This window comes from Oncorhynchus gorbuscha, linkage group LG12 (assembly GCF_021184085.1).
Source record: "Oncorhynchus gorbuscha isolate QuinsamMale2020 ecotype Even-year linkage group LG12, OgorEven_v1.0, whole genome shotgun sequence".
NCBI lineage: Eukaryota > Metazoa > Chordata > Actinopteri > Salmoniformes > Salmonidae > Oncorhynchus > Oncorhynchus gorbuscha.
The window spans coordinates 68,917,753-68,935,946 of record NC_060184.1 but is presented as its reverse complement, the minus strand read 5'-3'; the positions used below and the strand labels follow the sequence as shown (position 1 = coordinate 68,935,946).

The window sequence follows — 18,194 nt, the reverse complement described above, 5'->3', positions numbered from 1 at the left end:
TGCTAAAGCTAACTCTCTCTCCTCTGCTCTCATCCTTCTAGACCTATCGGCTGCCTTCGATACTGTGAACCATCAGATCCTCCTCTCCACCCTCTCAGAGTTGGGCATCTCCGGCGCGGCCCACGCTTGGATTGCGTCCTACCTGACAGGTCGCTCCTACCAGGTGGCGTGGCGAGAATCTGTCTCCTCACCACGCGCTCTCACCACTGGTGTCCCCCAGGGCTCTGTTCTAGGCCCTCTCCTATTCTCGCTATACACCAAGTCACTTGGCTCTGTCATAACCTCACATGGTCTCTCCTATCATTGCTATGCAGACGACACACAATTAATCTTCTCCTTTCCCCCTTCTGATGACCAGGTGGCGAATCGCATCTCTGGCAGACATATCAGTGTGGATGACGGATCACCACCTCAAGCTGAACCTCGGCAAGACGGAGCTGCTCTTCCTCCCGGGGAAGGACTGCCCGTTCCATGATCTCGCCATCACGGTTGACAACTCCATTGTGTCCTCCTCCCAGAGCGCTAAGAACCTTGGCGTGATCCTGGACAACACCCTGTCGTTCTCAACTAACATCAAGGCGGTGGCCCGATCCTGTAGGTTCATGCTCTACAACATCCGCAGAGTACGACCCTGCCTCACACAGGAAGCGGCGCAGGTCCTAATCCAGGCACTTGTCATCTCCCGTCTGGATTACTGCAACTCGCTGTTGGCTGGGCTCCCTGCCTGTGCCATTAAACCCCTACAACTCATCCAGAACGCCGCAGCCCGTCTGGTGTTCAACCTTCCCAAGTTCTCTCACATCACCCCGCTCCTCCGCTCTCTTCACTGGCTTCCAGTTGAAGCTCGCATCCGCTACAAGACCATGGTGCTTGCCTACGGAGCTGTGAGGGGAACGGCACCTCAGTACCTCCAGGCTCTGATCAGGCCCTATACCCAAACAAGGGCACTGCGTTCATCCACCTCTGGCCTGCTCGCCTCCCTACCACTGAGGAAGTACAGTTCCCGCTCAGCCCAGTCAAAACTGTTCGCTGCTCTGGCCCCCCAATGGTGGAACAAACTCCCTCACGACGCCAGGACAGCGGAGTCAATCACCACCTTCCGGAGACACCTGAAACCCCACCTCTTTAAGGAATACCTAGGATAGGATAAGTAATCCTTCTCACCCCCCCCTTTAAGATTTAGATGCACTATTGTAAAGTGACTGTTCCACTGGATGTCATAAGGTGAATGCACCAATTTGTAAGTCGCTCTGGATAAGAGCGTCTACTAAATGACTTAAATGTAAATGTAAATGTTGTTGCCAAAGAATCTAATGTTAATTTCTCTACCATAAGCCACCACGAACTTCATTTTAGAGAATTTGGCAATACATCCAACAGGGCTCACAACAGCAGACCACGTGTAACCACGCCAGCCCAGGACCTCCACTTCCAGCTTCTTCACCTTGATGGGGCGGCAGCGTATCCTAGTGTTTAGAGCGTTGGACTAGTAACCAGAAGGTTGCGAGTTCAAACCCCCGAGCTGACAAGGTACAAATCTGTCGTTCTGCCCCTGAACAGGCAGTTAACCCACTGTTCCCAGGCCTTCATTGAAAATAAGAATATGTTCTTAACTGACTTGCCTGGTTAAATAAAGGTTAAAAAAATAAATTAAATAAAAAATAAATGGTCAGCAACCCAGACAGCTGATGAAACGGAGGAGTATTTATGTCTGTAGTAAAGCCCTTTTGTAGGGAAAAACTCATTCTGATTGGCTAGACCTGGCTCCCAAGAGTGTGGGCCTATGCCTTCCCAGGCCCACCCATGGCTAAGTCCCCTTCCAATGTGAAATCCATAGATTAGGGCCAAATTTTGTTCAGTATCGGTCTATATCCTCAACCCTGTATACAACCTCAGTCTCCACAGTTAGCTTCTGCTTAGCATCAACCCTCTGTCTGGGACAACATACTGCAGACCGCTCCACCTGACAGCCCTCAGAGTGAGAGAAGAGAGGCCTAACAATGGAGTTCAATTAATCTTGTCAGGCTGGGGAGGGTGAGGGAGGGAGGAGGATGGGTTCTGTCAGGTCCTGGGTTGTCAGGTCCTGGGCTGTCATGTAGAGGGGTCAGGGCCACAAAAGCAGCGCCAGCCGCTATCCCCACGCTAGGCTACACAACGCTACCTTGGCTTCAGTCAAAACACATTTCCTACTGACAGGTTGTTTTCAGTGCTCCTGAAAACATGGACTTGAAATATTTATGAGTGTTACCCGATAAATATTAACAAGGTCAGGAATAAAGAATCAGTACACCAGCATCAATAGAGGGAGGGAGGGAGCCAGAGAGGGAGAAGGACAGAGGGAAGGAGAGATAGATAGATGGGGGAGATAAAGGGAGGAGGAGAGCAAGGGGGGAATGGAGAGACGGACAGAGTAGGAAGAAGAAAAATAAAAGATTGTGTGTGGGGGGTTCTTAACGGTCCAATCCTGCCATTTTTTTTATATCAATATCAAATCATTTCTGGGTAACAATGAAGTACCCTAATGTGATTGTTTTCAAAAAGAAACAAAAATATATTCTTTGCAAGGAGTCATTTCAAAAGCAAAAATTTACTACCTGGTGATGTCATCAGGCAGGCCAAAATTCCACCCCACCAAAACAGGCTGACATTTCAGATGGTCTTTTCAAACAGCTCTTACATTAAAAGGACATTATCATCATTTTCACAATACTATTCCAACCTCAGTGTAGAAATATACATAAAACACAGGGAAAATCACATTTTGACTGCACTGGGCCTTTAATATAATGAGATTAGAATATGTATTTTTAATTAAGAATGTGTTTCCTAGATTTCCTAGCTGGTCCATCCTATAACAATGATAATAATTAGCTGGGTGCTTATATTTGTCTTATTTCACACATGTACAAGTGTGTATTATACTCATGTGTGAATTGGAATTGTCTCAGTTCTCTGCCTTCAATAGGTTATATGTATATTATTGCTCAAAGTGTGTCGGCTTGCGCAAGTAAGAACCAGTGAATAATGTAATTGTTTCCCAAAACATTGTGGAATAACCCCGAAACATAAACAATGTTAAAACGGAACCCATAGAAACCCAGTGATATACATTAGGCATATAGAGTGGGGCTGTACAGCTAATGAAGCAAGAGGAGCCCGTCTCTGCCAGAGGCCTGGTGTTCAAAGGTAGATCAGAGCCGCTTCTGCCTTTGTCTGAGAGGAGGTATGTGAGGAATGCAGCCAATTTCAGGAAACCCCTGCGTGTCCCACTCTCCAGTTCCGTGGGCGAATCATCACTCTAATAGAAGCACACAGTCACACAAAATGGCTGCCAGATCAGATAGTGTTTCCTGGTTGGACCAATGCAGAGATGGTCAGGCCTGAGGGATGAGCTGCTAATTCAACACATGAACCTACCTCACCACCTTAGAGTAATGGCACTAGTAGAACCCACCACCTTGGACTAATGTAGTGACACTGGTAGAACCCACCACCTTGGACTAATGACACTGGAAGAACCCACCACCTTGGACTAATGACACTGGAAGAACACACCACCTTGGACTAATGACACTGGTAGAACCCACCACCTTGGACTAATGACACTGGTAGAACCCACCACCTTGGACTAATGACACTGGTAGAACCCACTACCATGGACTAGTGACACTGGTAGAACCCACTACCATGGACTAGTGACACTTGTAGAACCCACCACCTTGGACTAGTGACACTGGTAGAACCCACTACCATGGACTAGTGACACTGGTAGAACCCACTACCATGGACTAGTGACACTTGTAGAACCCACCACCTTGGACTAATGACACTGGTAGAACCCACCACCTTGGACTAGTGACACTGGTAGAACCCACCACCTTGGACTAGTGACACTGGTAGAACCCACCACCTTGGACTAGTGACACTGGTAGAACCCACCACCTTGGACTAGTGACACTGGTAGAACCCACCACCATGGACTAGTGACACTGGTAGAACCCACCACCATGGACTAGTGACACTTGTAGAACCCACCACCATGGACTAGTGACACTGGTAGAACCCACCACCTTGGACTAATGACACTGGTAGAACCCACCACCTTGGACTAATGACACTGGTAGAACCCACCACCTTGGACTAATGACACTGGTAGAACCCACCACCTTGGACTAATGACACTGGTAGAACCCACCACCTTGGACTAATGACACTGGTAGAACCCACCACCTTGGACTAGTGACACTGGTAGAACCCACCACCTTGGACTAGTGACACTGGTAGACCCCACCACCTTGGACTAGTGACACTGGTAGACCCCACCACCTTGGACAAGTGACACTGGTAGAACCCACCACCATGGACTAGTGACACTGGTAGAACCCACCACCTTGGACTAATGACACTAGTAGAACCCACCACCTTGGACTAGTGACACTGGTAGAACCCACTACCATGGACTAATGACACTGGTAGAACCCACCACCTTGGACTAATGACACTGGTAGAACCCACCACCATGGACTAATGACACTGGTAGAAATGGATTGTTAGAGTAGACAAGAAGCCTACGAACTAAGAGAGCCCAGATGATGACCGCTGTTGACCACTGACCAGTATTACACTGTATGACTGAGTGACCATCTCACACACATACACACTCTGCTGCCAGCTGATACAATAGGGCTGTGTGTGTGTGTGTGTGTGTGTGTGTGTGTGTGTGTGTGTGTGTGTGTGTGTGTGTGTGTGTGTGTGTGTGTGTGTGTGTGTGTGTGTGTGTGTGTGTGTGTGTGTGTGTGTGTGTGTGTGTGTGTGTGTGTGTGTGTGTGTGTGTGTGTGTGTGTGTGTGTGTGTTTTTACTATCCTTGTGGGGACCAGAAGTCCTCACAAGGATCGTAAAACAAGGAAAATGCTGTGCTGCCACTTCGCCGGTCCCCAAAAGGAAAAGGCTGTGTGTGTCAGCAGCACGGTTCTCTCACCCTCCGCAGGGCGTCTTCCTCCTCCTGGCGCTTCTCGTAATGTGCAAAGTCATCAAAGATTGAGGTGGTATGCTTGAAAGTGGCAATAATTTTAAGCACTTGCTTGGCCTTTTCCAGAGGCACCTCTTGAGTGTCCCTGGAGTTGGTGACGGGCTTGTTGTCATTGTTCTCCAGTCTGATGTGCCTCAGCTGGCTGTTGGGCACGTCCTTCACAAATGCCCACTTCACCTCAAACTTGCCCTTCCACTTGTCCTGAGACCAGACGCCTGCGTAGGCGTTGTAATCCACAGGCGAGCGCATCTCCGCCACGCCGCAGAAATGACCACTGCCGTTGACGCTGAACAACAGGTAGAGGGGCCCCTTGGCCCCCAGCGAGCGGTAGGCCCCATCCAGGCGCTTGTTGCCGTGCTCGGTGCTGCACCAGATGGAGTACTTGATGGAGCGGTGGATGTCGTCCTCAGAGTAGCTCTTGATGATGAACACGCGGCCGTTCTTCAGGTTCCAGTCAAAGTCTTTGGGGTTGTAGTTGTTGAGGGCCCGCAGTTTCTCTAACACCGGGTGCACCTCCCCGGAGCTGGGAGAGGCACTGAGGGGAACCCCACCAACACCCATCCCAAAGCCTTCCGCCCCTCCTTGGTTGAAGGTGCCCCTGTTCCGGGGTGCCACCCAGCGGTTCTGGGGTGGGGGTTGGGGATGTTGGTGTTGATGCATAGGTTGAGGGGGGCCAGGCTGGGAGGAGAAGTTCTGGTGGGTGTGTTGGTGGTGGTGAGGGGGGCCTGGAGGCATCTGCTGGGGGTGTTGGGGAGACTGGAGGGACTGCAGCTGAAAGGGTTGGTGGTGCTGCTGGTGCTGATGTTGGTGCTGGTGTTGGTGCTGGTGGGGCAGAGGGCTCTGCAGCAGGGGCTGGGGCTGACCCATCAGGGTCTGCTGCACCATGGTCTGAGGTTGCATCATGGCCTGAGCTAAGGGGGGCTTGTTGACGGAGGCCTTATCGTCCCAGGTGCCAATGTTCATGTTGTGCTTTATGGGCGGCGGGGGAATGGCAGGGGCTCCCATCCCCATGTTGGCTTTGGGCTTGACCTTGGGTTGGGGCTTGGCCGGCTTCCTGGCAATGGCTGCCCAGGACGTGGGTTTGGGGGCAGAGGAACTAACCAATGGAGGCATGTTATTGGCCGCCATGCTACTCATGCCCAACGTGCCCCCAAGGGGCGAGCCGACAGTCTTGGTGACGGCGGCGCCCATGTCCAGTTTTAACCCAGTCATGCCCTGCTCGATGCTGCTCAGTACCGGGACCTTACTGATCTGGGCGTCACTGCTGAAGCCTGCCTGTCCATCAGCTATAGCCCTCCCCAGGGAACTAGGTGTGTAACCATAACTATTACTATAGGCATTGCTCTGTGTGGACTGGCCCTGAGAGACACTGGTGCCCCAGGTGGAATAGTCTGCGTTTCCAGGGAAGAAATTGAAGCCGTGCTGGCTGAGGAAGGGAGGGGTGTTGCCCAGGGCGCCTGGCTGGCTGAACACCCCGTCGGGGATAAAGTGGTGCTCGCCATTGCTCATCTGTCCATAGGTGGTCAGGTAGGGCATGGGGGGGTCCCCCGCAGTGGACCAGGGGGCCTCCCCCAGGGAGTAAGGGAAGCCGATGGAAGGAGCATAGTAGCTGGGTATGTAGGGGTCGGACATTGGTGGGTAGCTGTTATTCTGTAGATGGGGAGAACAGTGGACAGTTAATGGATGACCTTAGTGATAGAAGCTAAGACTAACCTAATCTTGCCCATCTCTGCTCAAAAGCGTAACTAAGAAATAAATTTGCATTTCTTCAAAGGAGCCAGACTGGCTTTCAGAGGAAAAAATGGATGCTAGCTCTATAAAATGTCTGTTGCCCTTAACAAGAAGTGAAGACAGCAACAGTGTTCAAATAATCTGTCAGTTGTTGTTGTAATAATTGTCTGAGTTTGTATAGATTAATTTCACAAGTAAATTGGCATGGCCAATGGTGGGTTAGTTTTTGGCTACATTTCACTAGAATTCTTCATTTCACTAGTCTTTTTAATCAACAATCATTTCCCTCACAGCTCATTTTTTAAATGGAAAAGTTTTTAAAAAAGAGAGCTGTGAGTTAGTTATCTATCAATGGCTTCTTAATTACATACACTTACTATACAGTGACCGGACCTTCTCAAGTAGTATTTGAGTACCCCTGCTATACACCCTCATATGAAGCCTGACCCTGTATCACTATCAGACACAATTATGAGGGACCATACATATCACAAGGCTAACCCTCTATACGCTATGAAATGTCAAGCTGCATGGCTGATAGGCTAGAATTGGAATTGGAATTCACACACACCTGATTTGTCTGGCTGCTTAGGTAAGGTTCAAAGTCTTCATCGTTTACTCCCTCCTTCTGATGCATTGATCCGTTTTGTACTGGAGAGGGAAAGTGTTTTTCTTAGGTTATTCTTTAGATGTGATAGAACCATAAAGGTCCCTCAGCTAAATTAAACTATTGTGTTTTTACAGATCTACAAACCAATAATGAACCATTGATAAAGTACTTATAAACCCCCTTGCATTCCCATTAAGTAGTTGGGGTATGCCAATATAGATGATAACATCACCCAAGAATATGACAAGAAGAGTGGTGTAATGGTTATAGGGCTAAGTGAGTTAGTTGACCTACTTTTGGCTGATGACACCAGGTCACCAGATCAAAACAAAGGTGGTTGAAGGGTAATCAGAGCAGTTATTTAATTACACTCTTTAGTTAGTACAGCAGTTAGTTTGACTGTCATCAAACTGCACAACAACCATGCCATCGTAGAAGAATAAAGTGACAAACATACCTTTATTTCCTTGTCCTTTGGGTCTCTGACATCAGAATGGATGAGTGCAAACGTGATAGGGAAGAGAGATTTATCAGATTGTGCATGGGCCTATTAGGTAACTGTTTGATAGGAAGAAGAGTGATGGTAGCAAACATGCGAGGTGAGCTAGGCCTATAAGCTACTGAAATACATGCAATGATTCCATAACAGTGGCTGTATATCACGACATATTAAAGCGCATTCAGTCCTAGCCTATCGATCCAAGGCTTCCTTTGCATTATTTTAAAACGCACCTAACATCCAGTAAACGTGTCGCATAGACAAGTACAAAATACAGCAACCGGCTCAAGCTGGAGTTTGTTGCAGCCGGTACGCTACTTCAAGGTTCGGCCTACATAGCAGCTAGCTATCATATATCAAATACTTTTGTCTGTGTTATTTAGCATGACCACCGCTCTGAATGATAGCAGTTTGTTGCAGCCGGTACGCTACTTCAAGGTTCGGCCTTCATAGCAGCTAGCTATCATATATCAAATACTTTTGTCTGTGTTATTTAGCATGACCACCGCTCTGAATGATAGCAGTTTGTTGCAGCCGGTACGCTACTTCAAGGTTCGGCCTTCATAGCAGCTAGCTATCATATATCAAATACTTTTGTCTGTGTTATTTAGCCTAACCACCGCTCTGAATGATAGCAGCTGGCGAAAGTGTTGACAAAGTTCATATTGCAACGACACACGTCACGACAGTGGGTTGTCCAAAAATACGCACCTGATCGACGGTGGTTCCAGACATCCTCCAGGAGCCGAAACTGAATGCGGTATGTGACTGTCCACGGTTTCTCCTGGTTCTGCACTCCGATATTTTTTTCTCGGCTCGTCTCGGGTTATCCAATCTCTCTGTGTATGTAGAGGCGGTGTTTTTCTCCAGTCGTCAGATCGCTACAATATTTTCTCGAGCGCCGAGGATTGCGTCTTTGTATCTGTCAATGATGTAAGCCTATATGTTTCCAATCTAATCGGCTAAAATATATCACTCACTCTGAAACTGCCTAATGCCCGATTGGAATACACTATTCCACAACGGCGGATGTGCTATTACTCTCGCTTCCGTTCTATTGCTCCATGACCTTCCGCCTGTGACGTTCTGAGTCATGTTACAGACTTACAGTCATATTTCACATGACATGTCTCAGAAGATTTCCTCTTTATTCTAGTACACAACAGACGATTGTTTCACATGTTGAAATAAACGTGTTCCCTGTGTTGTGACAAACTGTGTAACTTCAGGCAGATCTGTCTCTGTCTGTTAAATTTAATTTGAATATGTCTCTCTCCAGATCTATGCCTTGGCTAAATAAAGATTACTGTCATGGGACGTTTTTATTGCATATGATAATCATGAAAGGCTTAATTGAACCATTTGCCTACCAGTACATACAGGTCTCCTCGTGGACTTGTATGGCATCCTGTATATACCATTCTACAGGATTCTACATGTAGTCATTTTCCTGAATTATAAATTGTAGTCTATTGTGGATTTATGAACAGGTGCAATAGCCTATCTCAAGCTCTTATACCAAACCCAAAGACCCAGAGATGAACGTTTACCACATAACAGAGAGATTGGGAGATGTCCTTAAAACAGGAAAATTAACCCAGGGCGGTGTCAGAGGAAGGCCCTAAAAATGGTCAAAGACTCCAGCCGACCTAGTCATAGACTGTTCTCTCTGCTACCGCACGGCAAGTGGTACCGGAGCGCCAAGTCTAGATCCAAGAGGCTTCTAAACAGCTTCTACCCCCAAGCCATAAGACTCCTGAACAGCTAATCAAATGGCTACCAATACTATTTGCACTGTCCCACCCCATTTGTTAGGCTGCTGCTACTCTCTGATTATTATCTATGCTAAGTCACTTTAACTCGACCTACATGTACATATTACCTCAATTACCTCGATTAACCTGTGCCCCTGCACATTGACTCTGTACTTATACCCCTTGTATATAGTCTCGCTACTGTTATTTTACTACTTCTCTTTAACTATTTGTTAATTTTATGTTTTACTTATCTATTTTTTTACTTAATACTTAGTTTTCTTAAAACTACATTGTTGGTTAAGTGCTTGTAAGTAAGCATTCACTCTGTAAGGTCTGCACCTGTTGTATTCGGTGAATGTGACTATTACAATTTGATTTGATTAGGGACAGCCGTGGTAAAAGAATAACGATCCGTCTGGCAACATTGGTCTTCTCGCGATATGTTCTCAGTGGGTGGGAAAGCCAGAAATATGGCAGCCGTCGTGCTGAGGTCCTGCCGCAAAGGACTTTCTCACATTTTGAAGAATGGAGGAGTCTCTACTATCTTGCCAAAGACTTTGGGAGGTGAGTATGATACTGCAGTTCACAATGTAACGATTTCACTGTAAAATGTATAGGCTACGGAATTATGCCGCGTTCAAAACAACTGGGAACTCGGAAAAATACGAGGTCAAATCATTACATCATTGATGTTCAGCTTGGAAAGTCGGAGCTCTAGAAAGAGGATCGAGTTATCGAGTTGGAGTTCTGAGTTGGATGACCGTTCAAAATATTTTTCCCAGTTGGAGGTCGTTGTTTTCGAGGTCCCAGTTGTTTGTACGCTCGGAAGTCAGATGTTTCCAGTTGTTTTGAACGCGGCATTAAAAGGTACAGGTGGGGGGAGTGGCATAGGCAGGGCCCGTCATCTGAATGTATTGGTTAGCTCGTGCGCATATAAACTGCGCAGCATCTGCGCATATTCTAAGATCTCGCACATTGGTGGTAGGAATACTCTTCCGAGCGGCGCTAATACCGGACTGTTCATATGTTGTTGAGATTTGGTAAAGCGCACTCACAACAAAAAAACGGATTATTCAACATGAGCGTGTTTGCAGGGCACAGTTTTCCAGTTTTAAAACGCAGTGTAGCCTAGTTTTTAGACCATACAATTAATGCAAATGCTGGTAAATTAAGTATAGCTTTTATCAAACCATTTAGTTTTAATGTTCTAGATGGTAATGGTATTCTAATGTTATCTTTCTTGTATTGAGGTAAGTAACACAATTGTCTACTTGCATTGCATCATAGGCTACACCATATCTGTCTCTGTTCAGTCGGTTTGACTCACTGGTTATGACGTCAACAATGCCTTGCCCCACAGCACTGGCCCAGTTCTATTTTCAAAATATTACATAAGACTGCCATAGCTGATCATTCCTTGCCTTGACTTCATGTTGATTTTATCCTTCAAGAGTATTGCATGAATCACCCATATAAAACCTACAATTTTACAAGACACACTCCATTCTCATCTTTTGCATTAAATAAGTGTGTGTGTGTGTGTGTGTGTGTGTCCAACAGGGGTGAGACAGAAGTCCTATGTGCAGTATGTGACAAGGCCAGAGCTCCCTAAGCTGGCCTACCGCATGGTAAAGGGGAAGAGTCCAGGCGTGGTCTTCCTGCCTGGTTATGGATCCAACATGAACGGCCTGAAAGCTGAGGCCCTGGAGGAGTTCTGCAGGTCACTAGGACATTCATACCTGAGGTACTGTACATTACACGATCTCCTTAAGGCCATGCAAATGTAATTTAAGACCCTAAGGCCATACACATGAGGTTCATTACCTGAATAGACTCCCTAGCCTATACGTTAGGTATGTTATGCAAATAGACCACCCTCTAACGTATGTTACTCAGATTCTGTACTCTCTGAATTATTATGCTAGCATAGTACACATTTTTTCAGATGTTTAATTGTATTTCTAACTGTGGTCCTCCAGGCTCATGTTGTGTTTGTGTTTCCCCAGGTTTGACTACACTGGCCATGGGTTATCAGAGGGGGTGTTAACTGACGGGACCATTGGCACCTGGAAGAAAGACGTTCTCTTTGTGTTGGATGCCTTAGCAGAGGGCCCACAGGTGAACTAACTCTCTACTGGTGGATCTAGAATCATTTCTATACTAGCCTTTAGATAACCCTCATATCCATATGCATGTATTTATATATGCATTTAGTGTGATTCCAATTCATAACCCAGTTATAGACTGTCCCATTATAGACCGTCCCGTTATAACCCAGTTATAGACCGTCCCGTTATAACCCAGGTATAGACCGTCCTGTTATAACCCAGGTATAGACCGTCCTGTTATAACCCAGGTATAGACCGTCCCGTTATAGACCGTCACGTTATAACCCAGGTATAGACCGTCCTGTTATAGACCGTCACGTTATAACCCAGGTATAGACCGTCCCGTTATAACCCAGTTATAGACCGTCCCGTTATAACCCAGTTATAGACCGTCCCGTTATAACCCAGGTATAGACCGTCCTGTTATAACCCAGGTATAGACCGTCCCGTTATAGACCGTCACGTTATAACCCAGGTATAGACCGTCCCATTATAGACCGTCCCGTTATAGACCGTCCCGTTATAGACCGTCCCGTTATAGACCGTCCCGTTATAGACCGTCCCGTTATAACCCAGTTATAGACCGTCCCGTTATAACCCAGTTATAGACCGTCCCGTTATAACCCAGTTATAGACCGTCCCGTTATAACCCAGTTATAGACCGTCCCGTTATAACCCAGTCATAGACCGTCCCGTTATAACCCAGTCATAGACCGTCCCGTTATAACCAGTCATAGACCGTCCCGTTATAACCAGTCATAGACCGTCCCGTTATAACCAGTCATAGACCGTCCCGTTATAACCAGTCATAGACCGTCCCGTTATAACCAGTCATAGACCGTCCCGTTATAACCAGTCATAGACCGTCCCGTTATAACCCAGTTATAGACCGTCCCGATATAGACCGTCCCGATATAACCCAGTTATAGACCGTCCCGTTATAACCCAGTTATAGACCGTCCCGTTATAACCCAGGTATAGACCGTCCCGTTATAACCCAGGTATAGACCGTCCCGTTATAGACCGTTCCGTTATAACCCAGGTATAGACCGTCCCGTTATAACCCAGTTATAGACCGTCCCGTTATAACCAGTTATAGACCGTCCCGTTATAACCCGTTATAGACCGTCCCGTTATAACCCGTTATAGACCGTCCCGTTATAACCCAGGTATAGACCGTCCCGTTATAACCCAGGTATAGACCGTCCCGTTATAACCCAGGTATAGACCGTCCCGTTATAACCCAGGTATAGACCGTCCCGTTATAACCCAGGTATAGACCGTCCCGTTATAACCCAGGTATAGACCGTCCGCTTATAGACCGTTCCGTTATAACCCAGGTATAGACCGTTCCGTTATAACCCAGGTATAGACCGTCCCGTTATAACCCAGGTATAGACCGTCCCGTTATAACCAGTTATAGACCGTCCCGTTATAACCAGTTATAGACCGTCCCGTTATAACCCAGTTATAGACCGTCCCGATATAGACCATCCCGTTATAACCCAGTTATAGACCGTCCCGTTATAACCCAGTTATAGACCGTCCCGTTATAACCCAGTTATAGACCGTCCCGTTATAACCCAGTTATAGACCGTCCCGTTATAACCCAGTTATAGACCGTCCCGTTATAACCCAGTTATAGACCGTACCGTTATAACCCAGTTATAGACCGTCCCGTTATAACCCAGTTATAGACCGTCCCGTTATAACCCAGTTATAGACCGTCCCGTTATAACCCAGTTATAGACCGTCCCGTTATAACCCAGTTATAGACCGTACCGTTATAACCCAGTTATAGACCGTACTGTTATAACCAGTTATAGACCGTCCCGTTATAGACCGTCCCGTTATAACCAGTTATAGACCGTCCCGTTATAGACCGTCCCGTTATAACCAGTTATAGACCGTCCCGTTATAGACCGTCCCGTTATAACCCAGTTATAGACCGTCCCGTTATAACCCAGTTATAGACCGTCCCGTTATATCCCAGGTATAGACCGTCCCGTTATATCCCAGGTATAGACCGTCCCGTTATATCCCAGGTATAGACCGTCCCGTTATAACCCAGGTATAGACCGTCCCGTTATAACCCAGGTATAGACCGTCCCGTTATAACCCAGGTATAGACCGTCCCGTTATAACCCAGGTATAGACCGTCCCGTTATAACCCAGGTATAGACCGTCCCGTTATAACCCAGGTATAGACCGTCCCGTTATAACCCAGGTATAGACCGTCCCGTTATAACCAGGTATAGACCGTCCCGTTATAACCAGTTATAGACCGTCCCGTTATAACCAGTTATAGACCGTCCCGTTATAACCAGTTATAGACCGTCCCGTTATAGACCGTCCCGTTATAACCCAGTTATAGACCGTCCCGTTATAACCAGTTATAGACCGTCCCGTTATAGACCGTCCCGTTATAACCCAGTTATAGACCGTCCCGTTATAACCCAGTTATAGACCGTCCCGTTATAACCCAGTTATAGACCGTCCCGTTATAACCCAGTTATAGACCGTCCCGTTATAACCCAGTTATAGACCGTCCCGTTATAACCCAGTTATAGACCGTCCCGTTATAACCCAGTTATAGACCGTCCCGTTATAACCAGTTATAGACCGTCCCGTTATAACCAGTTATAGACCGTCCCGATATAGACCGTCCCGTTATAACCCAGTTATAGACCGTCCCGATATAGACCGTCCCGTTATAACCCAGGTATAGACCGTCCCGTTATAACCCAGGTATAGACCGTCCCGATATAGACCGTCCCGTTATAACCCAGTTATAGACCGTCCCGTTATAACCCAGGTATAGACCGTTCCTTCAATGACATTGATACTTAAAAATATGTTCTGTCAGTTTTACCCTCCATAGTATTTTTTACATTTGTGGTGTAATATTTCAGTTAGAATCTGTTAAAAAATAATAAGGGGGGGGGATTCTCTCTGAATGCTCCAAGACTTCTCCTCAGTAGTCGTAATTGATGCTCCCACCTTGTGCTATTTTTTTTTGTGGGGGGGGGGGGGTAGTTTTCAAAACCTATGAAGATGTTCAGTGAAAGCAGAAATGCAATTTGTTGACAACACAGTACATTATCCTGTATGCTCATCAATAAAATCGTCTGTTAAATTCGCTGCTCTGTTTAGCTTGTTTACAGCGGGTTATTTAATGGGGAACTGTCGGAGGCGCTCTCGTATTGTTATATCATCAAAATTCAGATAATTAAGGCGCTAACATGGCAGCCATTCTAAAACCTGGCCGAACTCTGGGCATTTGAAAAGTTCTTCTTTTCTCCACATTTTGTTACATTACAGCCTTATTCTAAAAAAGGATTAAATTGATGAGGGAAAAAAAACAATCTACACAGAACACCCCATAATAACAACACAAAAACAGGTTTTTGGACATTTTAGCAAATGTATTAAAAATGATATCACACTTACATAAGTATTCAGACCCTTTACTCCGTACTTTGTTGAAGTATCTTTGGCAGCGATTGCAGCCTCAAGTCTTTTTGGGTATGACGCTACAAGCTTGGCACCTGTATTTGGGGAGTTTCTCCCATTCTTCACTGCAGATCCTCAAGCTCTGTCCGGTTGGATGGGGAGCTTCGCTGAGATGTTCGATCAGGTTCAAGTCCAGGCTCTGGCTGGCTACTCGAGGGCATTCAAAGACTTGTCCCGAAGCCACTCCTGCGTGGCCTTGGCTGTGTGCTTAGGGTCGTTGTCCTGTTGGAAGGTGAATCTTCACCCCCAGGTCCTGAGCGCTCTGGAGCTGATTTTCATCAAGGATCTCTCAGTACTTTGCTCCGTTCATCTGTCCCTTGTTTCTGACTAGTCTCCCAGTCCCTGCTGCTGAAAAACATCCCCATGGCACGATGCTGCCACCACCATGCTTCATCATAGGGATAGTGCCAGGTGGAAGGAACTCCTATCTTGGTTTCATCAGACCAGAGAATCTAGTTTCTCATGGTCTGAGAGTCCTTTAGGTGCCTTCTGGCAAACTCCATGCGGGCTTGTCATGTGCCTTTTACTGAGGAGTGGCTTCCGTCTGGCCACTCTGCCATAAAGGCCTGATATGGTGGAGTTCTGCAGAGATGGTTGTCCTTCTGGAAGGCTCTCCAATCTCCACAGAGGAACTCTAGAGCTCTGTCGGAGTGACCATTAGGTTGTTGGTCACCTCGCTGACCAAGTCCCTTCTCCCCCAGTTGCTCAGTTTGGCCCGGCGGCCAGCTCTAGGAAGAGTCTGGGTGGTTCCAAACTTCTTCCACTTAAGAATGATGGAGGCCACTGTGTTCTTGTGGACCTTCATTGCTGCAGACATTTTTTGGTACCCTTCCCCAGAGCTGTGCCTCGACACAATCCTGTCTCTGATCTCTACAGACAATTCCTTTCAACTCATGGCTTGGTTTTTGCTTTGACAGGCACTGTCAATAATGGGACCTTATATAGACAGGTGTGTGCTTTTACAGATCATGTCCAATCAATTGAATTTACCACAGACTCACTCCAATCAAGTTGTAGAAACATCTCAAGGATGATCAATGGAAACAGGATGCACATGAGCTCAATTTTGAATCCAATAGCAAAGGGTCTGAATGCTTATATAAATAATGTATTTCTCCTATTTTTAATACATTTGCGAACATTTCTAAAAACCTTTTTTTACTTTGTCATTCTGTGGTATTGTGTGTAGATTAATGAGGACTTCATTTGATTTGATCTATTTTAGAATGAGGCTGTAATGTAACAAAATGTTGAATAGGTCAGGGCGTCTTAAGATTTCTGTAAGCACTGTATACGCTGTATTTGACTCTGCTGTGGTGTTTTTAGTGACACATGTTTCCACAAGGGGGCACTGTGTCACAAATGTAAGAGCATCTCACCACCATGTAAAGTTCACACCATTCAATCATTATGAGAGTATCACAGCCTCCATGCCAGGATTCAATGTTGTCTTAGTCATTAATCAGACACACAGCTAGTGAATGACACCATTAGCAGGGCCAGACTCACCAAAGGCTGATATTACTCCCAATGTGCCTGTGATGATGCTTTACAGTCAAGGTTAGGACTATATGTTGTGGTTACGATTAGTGGTTAGAATCACATTTGTGTTTACAAACTGCTGTTCTTCTCTCCATTGTTGCGATTGCTAGATACTGTGACACATGGTGCTTCTCTATGGAGTCAGTTCAAATGGAAGAGAGGAGACAAGCGAAACAATCCATATTAAACTATTGGTATTTCTAGGGAGCCATGGCTCACTATCTTAGGCCTAGGCATCTTTAATGTAATCATGTCTTTCCCCATGGTCTCTGTTTAGATCATGGTGGGATCCAGTATGGGCGGCTGGCTCATGCTGTTGGCAGCGATCGCCAGGCCGGAGAAGACTGCAGCTCTGGTGGGGATCTCCACGGCAGCAGACCATGTCGTCACAGCCTTCAAGTCAATGTCTCTAGAGGTGAGAGAGGACATCGTGAAATAAACCCTGGATTACTATGAATGACATTAACTAATGTGAATTCCATTTCTATTCAGGCAATTCAGGCGTGTTGTTAATTGAAATTCAGTCGTCTGTGTGAATGTCAATTAATTTTTAGATTTAAAATAGATTTGATCCCATTTCACCACAGGTGCGTAAGGAGATTGAAGAGAAGGGCGTGCTGACGATGCCCAGCAAGCACAGAGAGGAGGGCGTCTACACATTCACCATGGACTTCTTGAAGGAGGCGGAGAACCACTGTGTCCTCCAGAGCCCCATCCCCATCACCTGCCCCGTGCGGCTCATCCATGGCCTGAAGGACGACGACGTGCCCTGGCACATCTCCATGCAAGTGGCCCAGCGCGTCCTCAGCCCCGACGTGGACGTCATCCTCCGCCGCCACGGTCAGCACCGCATGGCCGAGAAGGACGACATCAAGCTTATGGTCTACACCATTGACGACCTCATAGACAAGCTGACCACACTCGTTTGAGTCGGTGGAAGGGTTAGGGAAGGGGGGGTGAGTTGGAAATCCCCCCCACCCCATTGGAGCTGCTCCTACCTCCCAGCCATATAAGATCCCTTTATCCCAGCTCTCCCTTTATCCCAGCTCTCCCCTTACCCTTCCTCCCAGTCTGCCCATGGTCAGTTTATCCTAATTATGCTGTTACAAAGAGAAGGAGAGAAACGAGGATCACCGAAAGTACAAACTGATGGAACGAGGAGCACGTCTGTCAATAACCTCAGCCAGGTTCTTGATGCGTGCCTTGGGGAGGGAGTGTGACTTTTACTAGTTCCAGTTTACTCTGTGCAGTGTTGTTTTGGTCAAGCTTTCTATGGGCCATGCAGCCACTGCTGCTGCTGTTTGATTGACAGAACATCCTGGTGCTTTTGCCAGACCCCAGTAGTTTTCCTGTGCCTTTTTACCACGTCTCACCCCGTTGGCCCAATAAAGCCTCTGCACACCA

At 46.7% G+C, this 18,194-nt stretch overlaps 2 protein-coding genes across 2 annotated transcripts in view; one reads left to right on the top strand and one right to left on the bottom strand.

Moving 5' to 3' along the window:
• LOC123991320 (YTH domain-containing family protein 3-like) overlaps positions 1-8,965 on the bottom strand; it is a 21,062-nt gene extending 12,097 nt beyond the window's left edge. The window contains exons 1-4 of the mRNA XM_046292801.1: positions 8,582-8,965; positions 7,829-7,853; positions 7,333-7,412; positions 4,980-6,680 (exon numbers count right to left, since the gene is read on the bottom strand). Coding sequence (XP_046148757.1) covers positions 4,980-6,680; positions 7,333-7,412; positions 7,829-7,853; positions 8,582-8,605 — 1,830 coding nt within the window. The 5' untranslated portion in view covers positions 8,606-8,965. The remainder of the gene's footprint in view (positions 1-4,979; positions 6,681-7,332; positions 7,413-7,828; positions 7,854-8,581) is intronic.
• On the top strand, positions 8,500-18,194 carry abhd10b (abhydrolase domain containing 10, depalmitoylase b). Its single transcript, XM_046292803.1, has 6 exons — positions 8,500-8,630; positions 10,012-10,191; positions 11,188-11,371; positions 11,634-11,745; positions 17,068-17,205; positions 17,378-18,194. The coding sequence occupies exons 2-6, from the start codon at positions 10,068-10,070 to the stop codon at positions 17,717-17,719; spliced, it is 900 nt and encodes a 299-aa protein (XP_046148759.1). The 5' UTR covers positions 8,500-8,630; positions 10,012-10,067; the 3' UTR covers positions 17,720-18,194.

Excerpts from the sequence above, each read along its gene's own strand:
- abhd10b (XM_046292803.1), top strand. The coding sequence starts at position 10,068 with ATGTTCTCAGTGGGTGGGAAAGCCAGAAATATGGCAGCCGTCGTGCTG. Across the intron at positions 10,192-11,187 it reads CTTGCCAAAGACTTTGGGAG|GGGTGAGACAGAAGTCCTAT; the intron begins GTGAGTATGATA and ends TGTGTCCAACAG. Across the intron at positions 11,372-11,633 it reads CTAGGACATTCATACCTGAG|GTTTGACTACACTGGCCATG; the intron begins GTACTGTACATT and ends GTGTTTCCCCAG.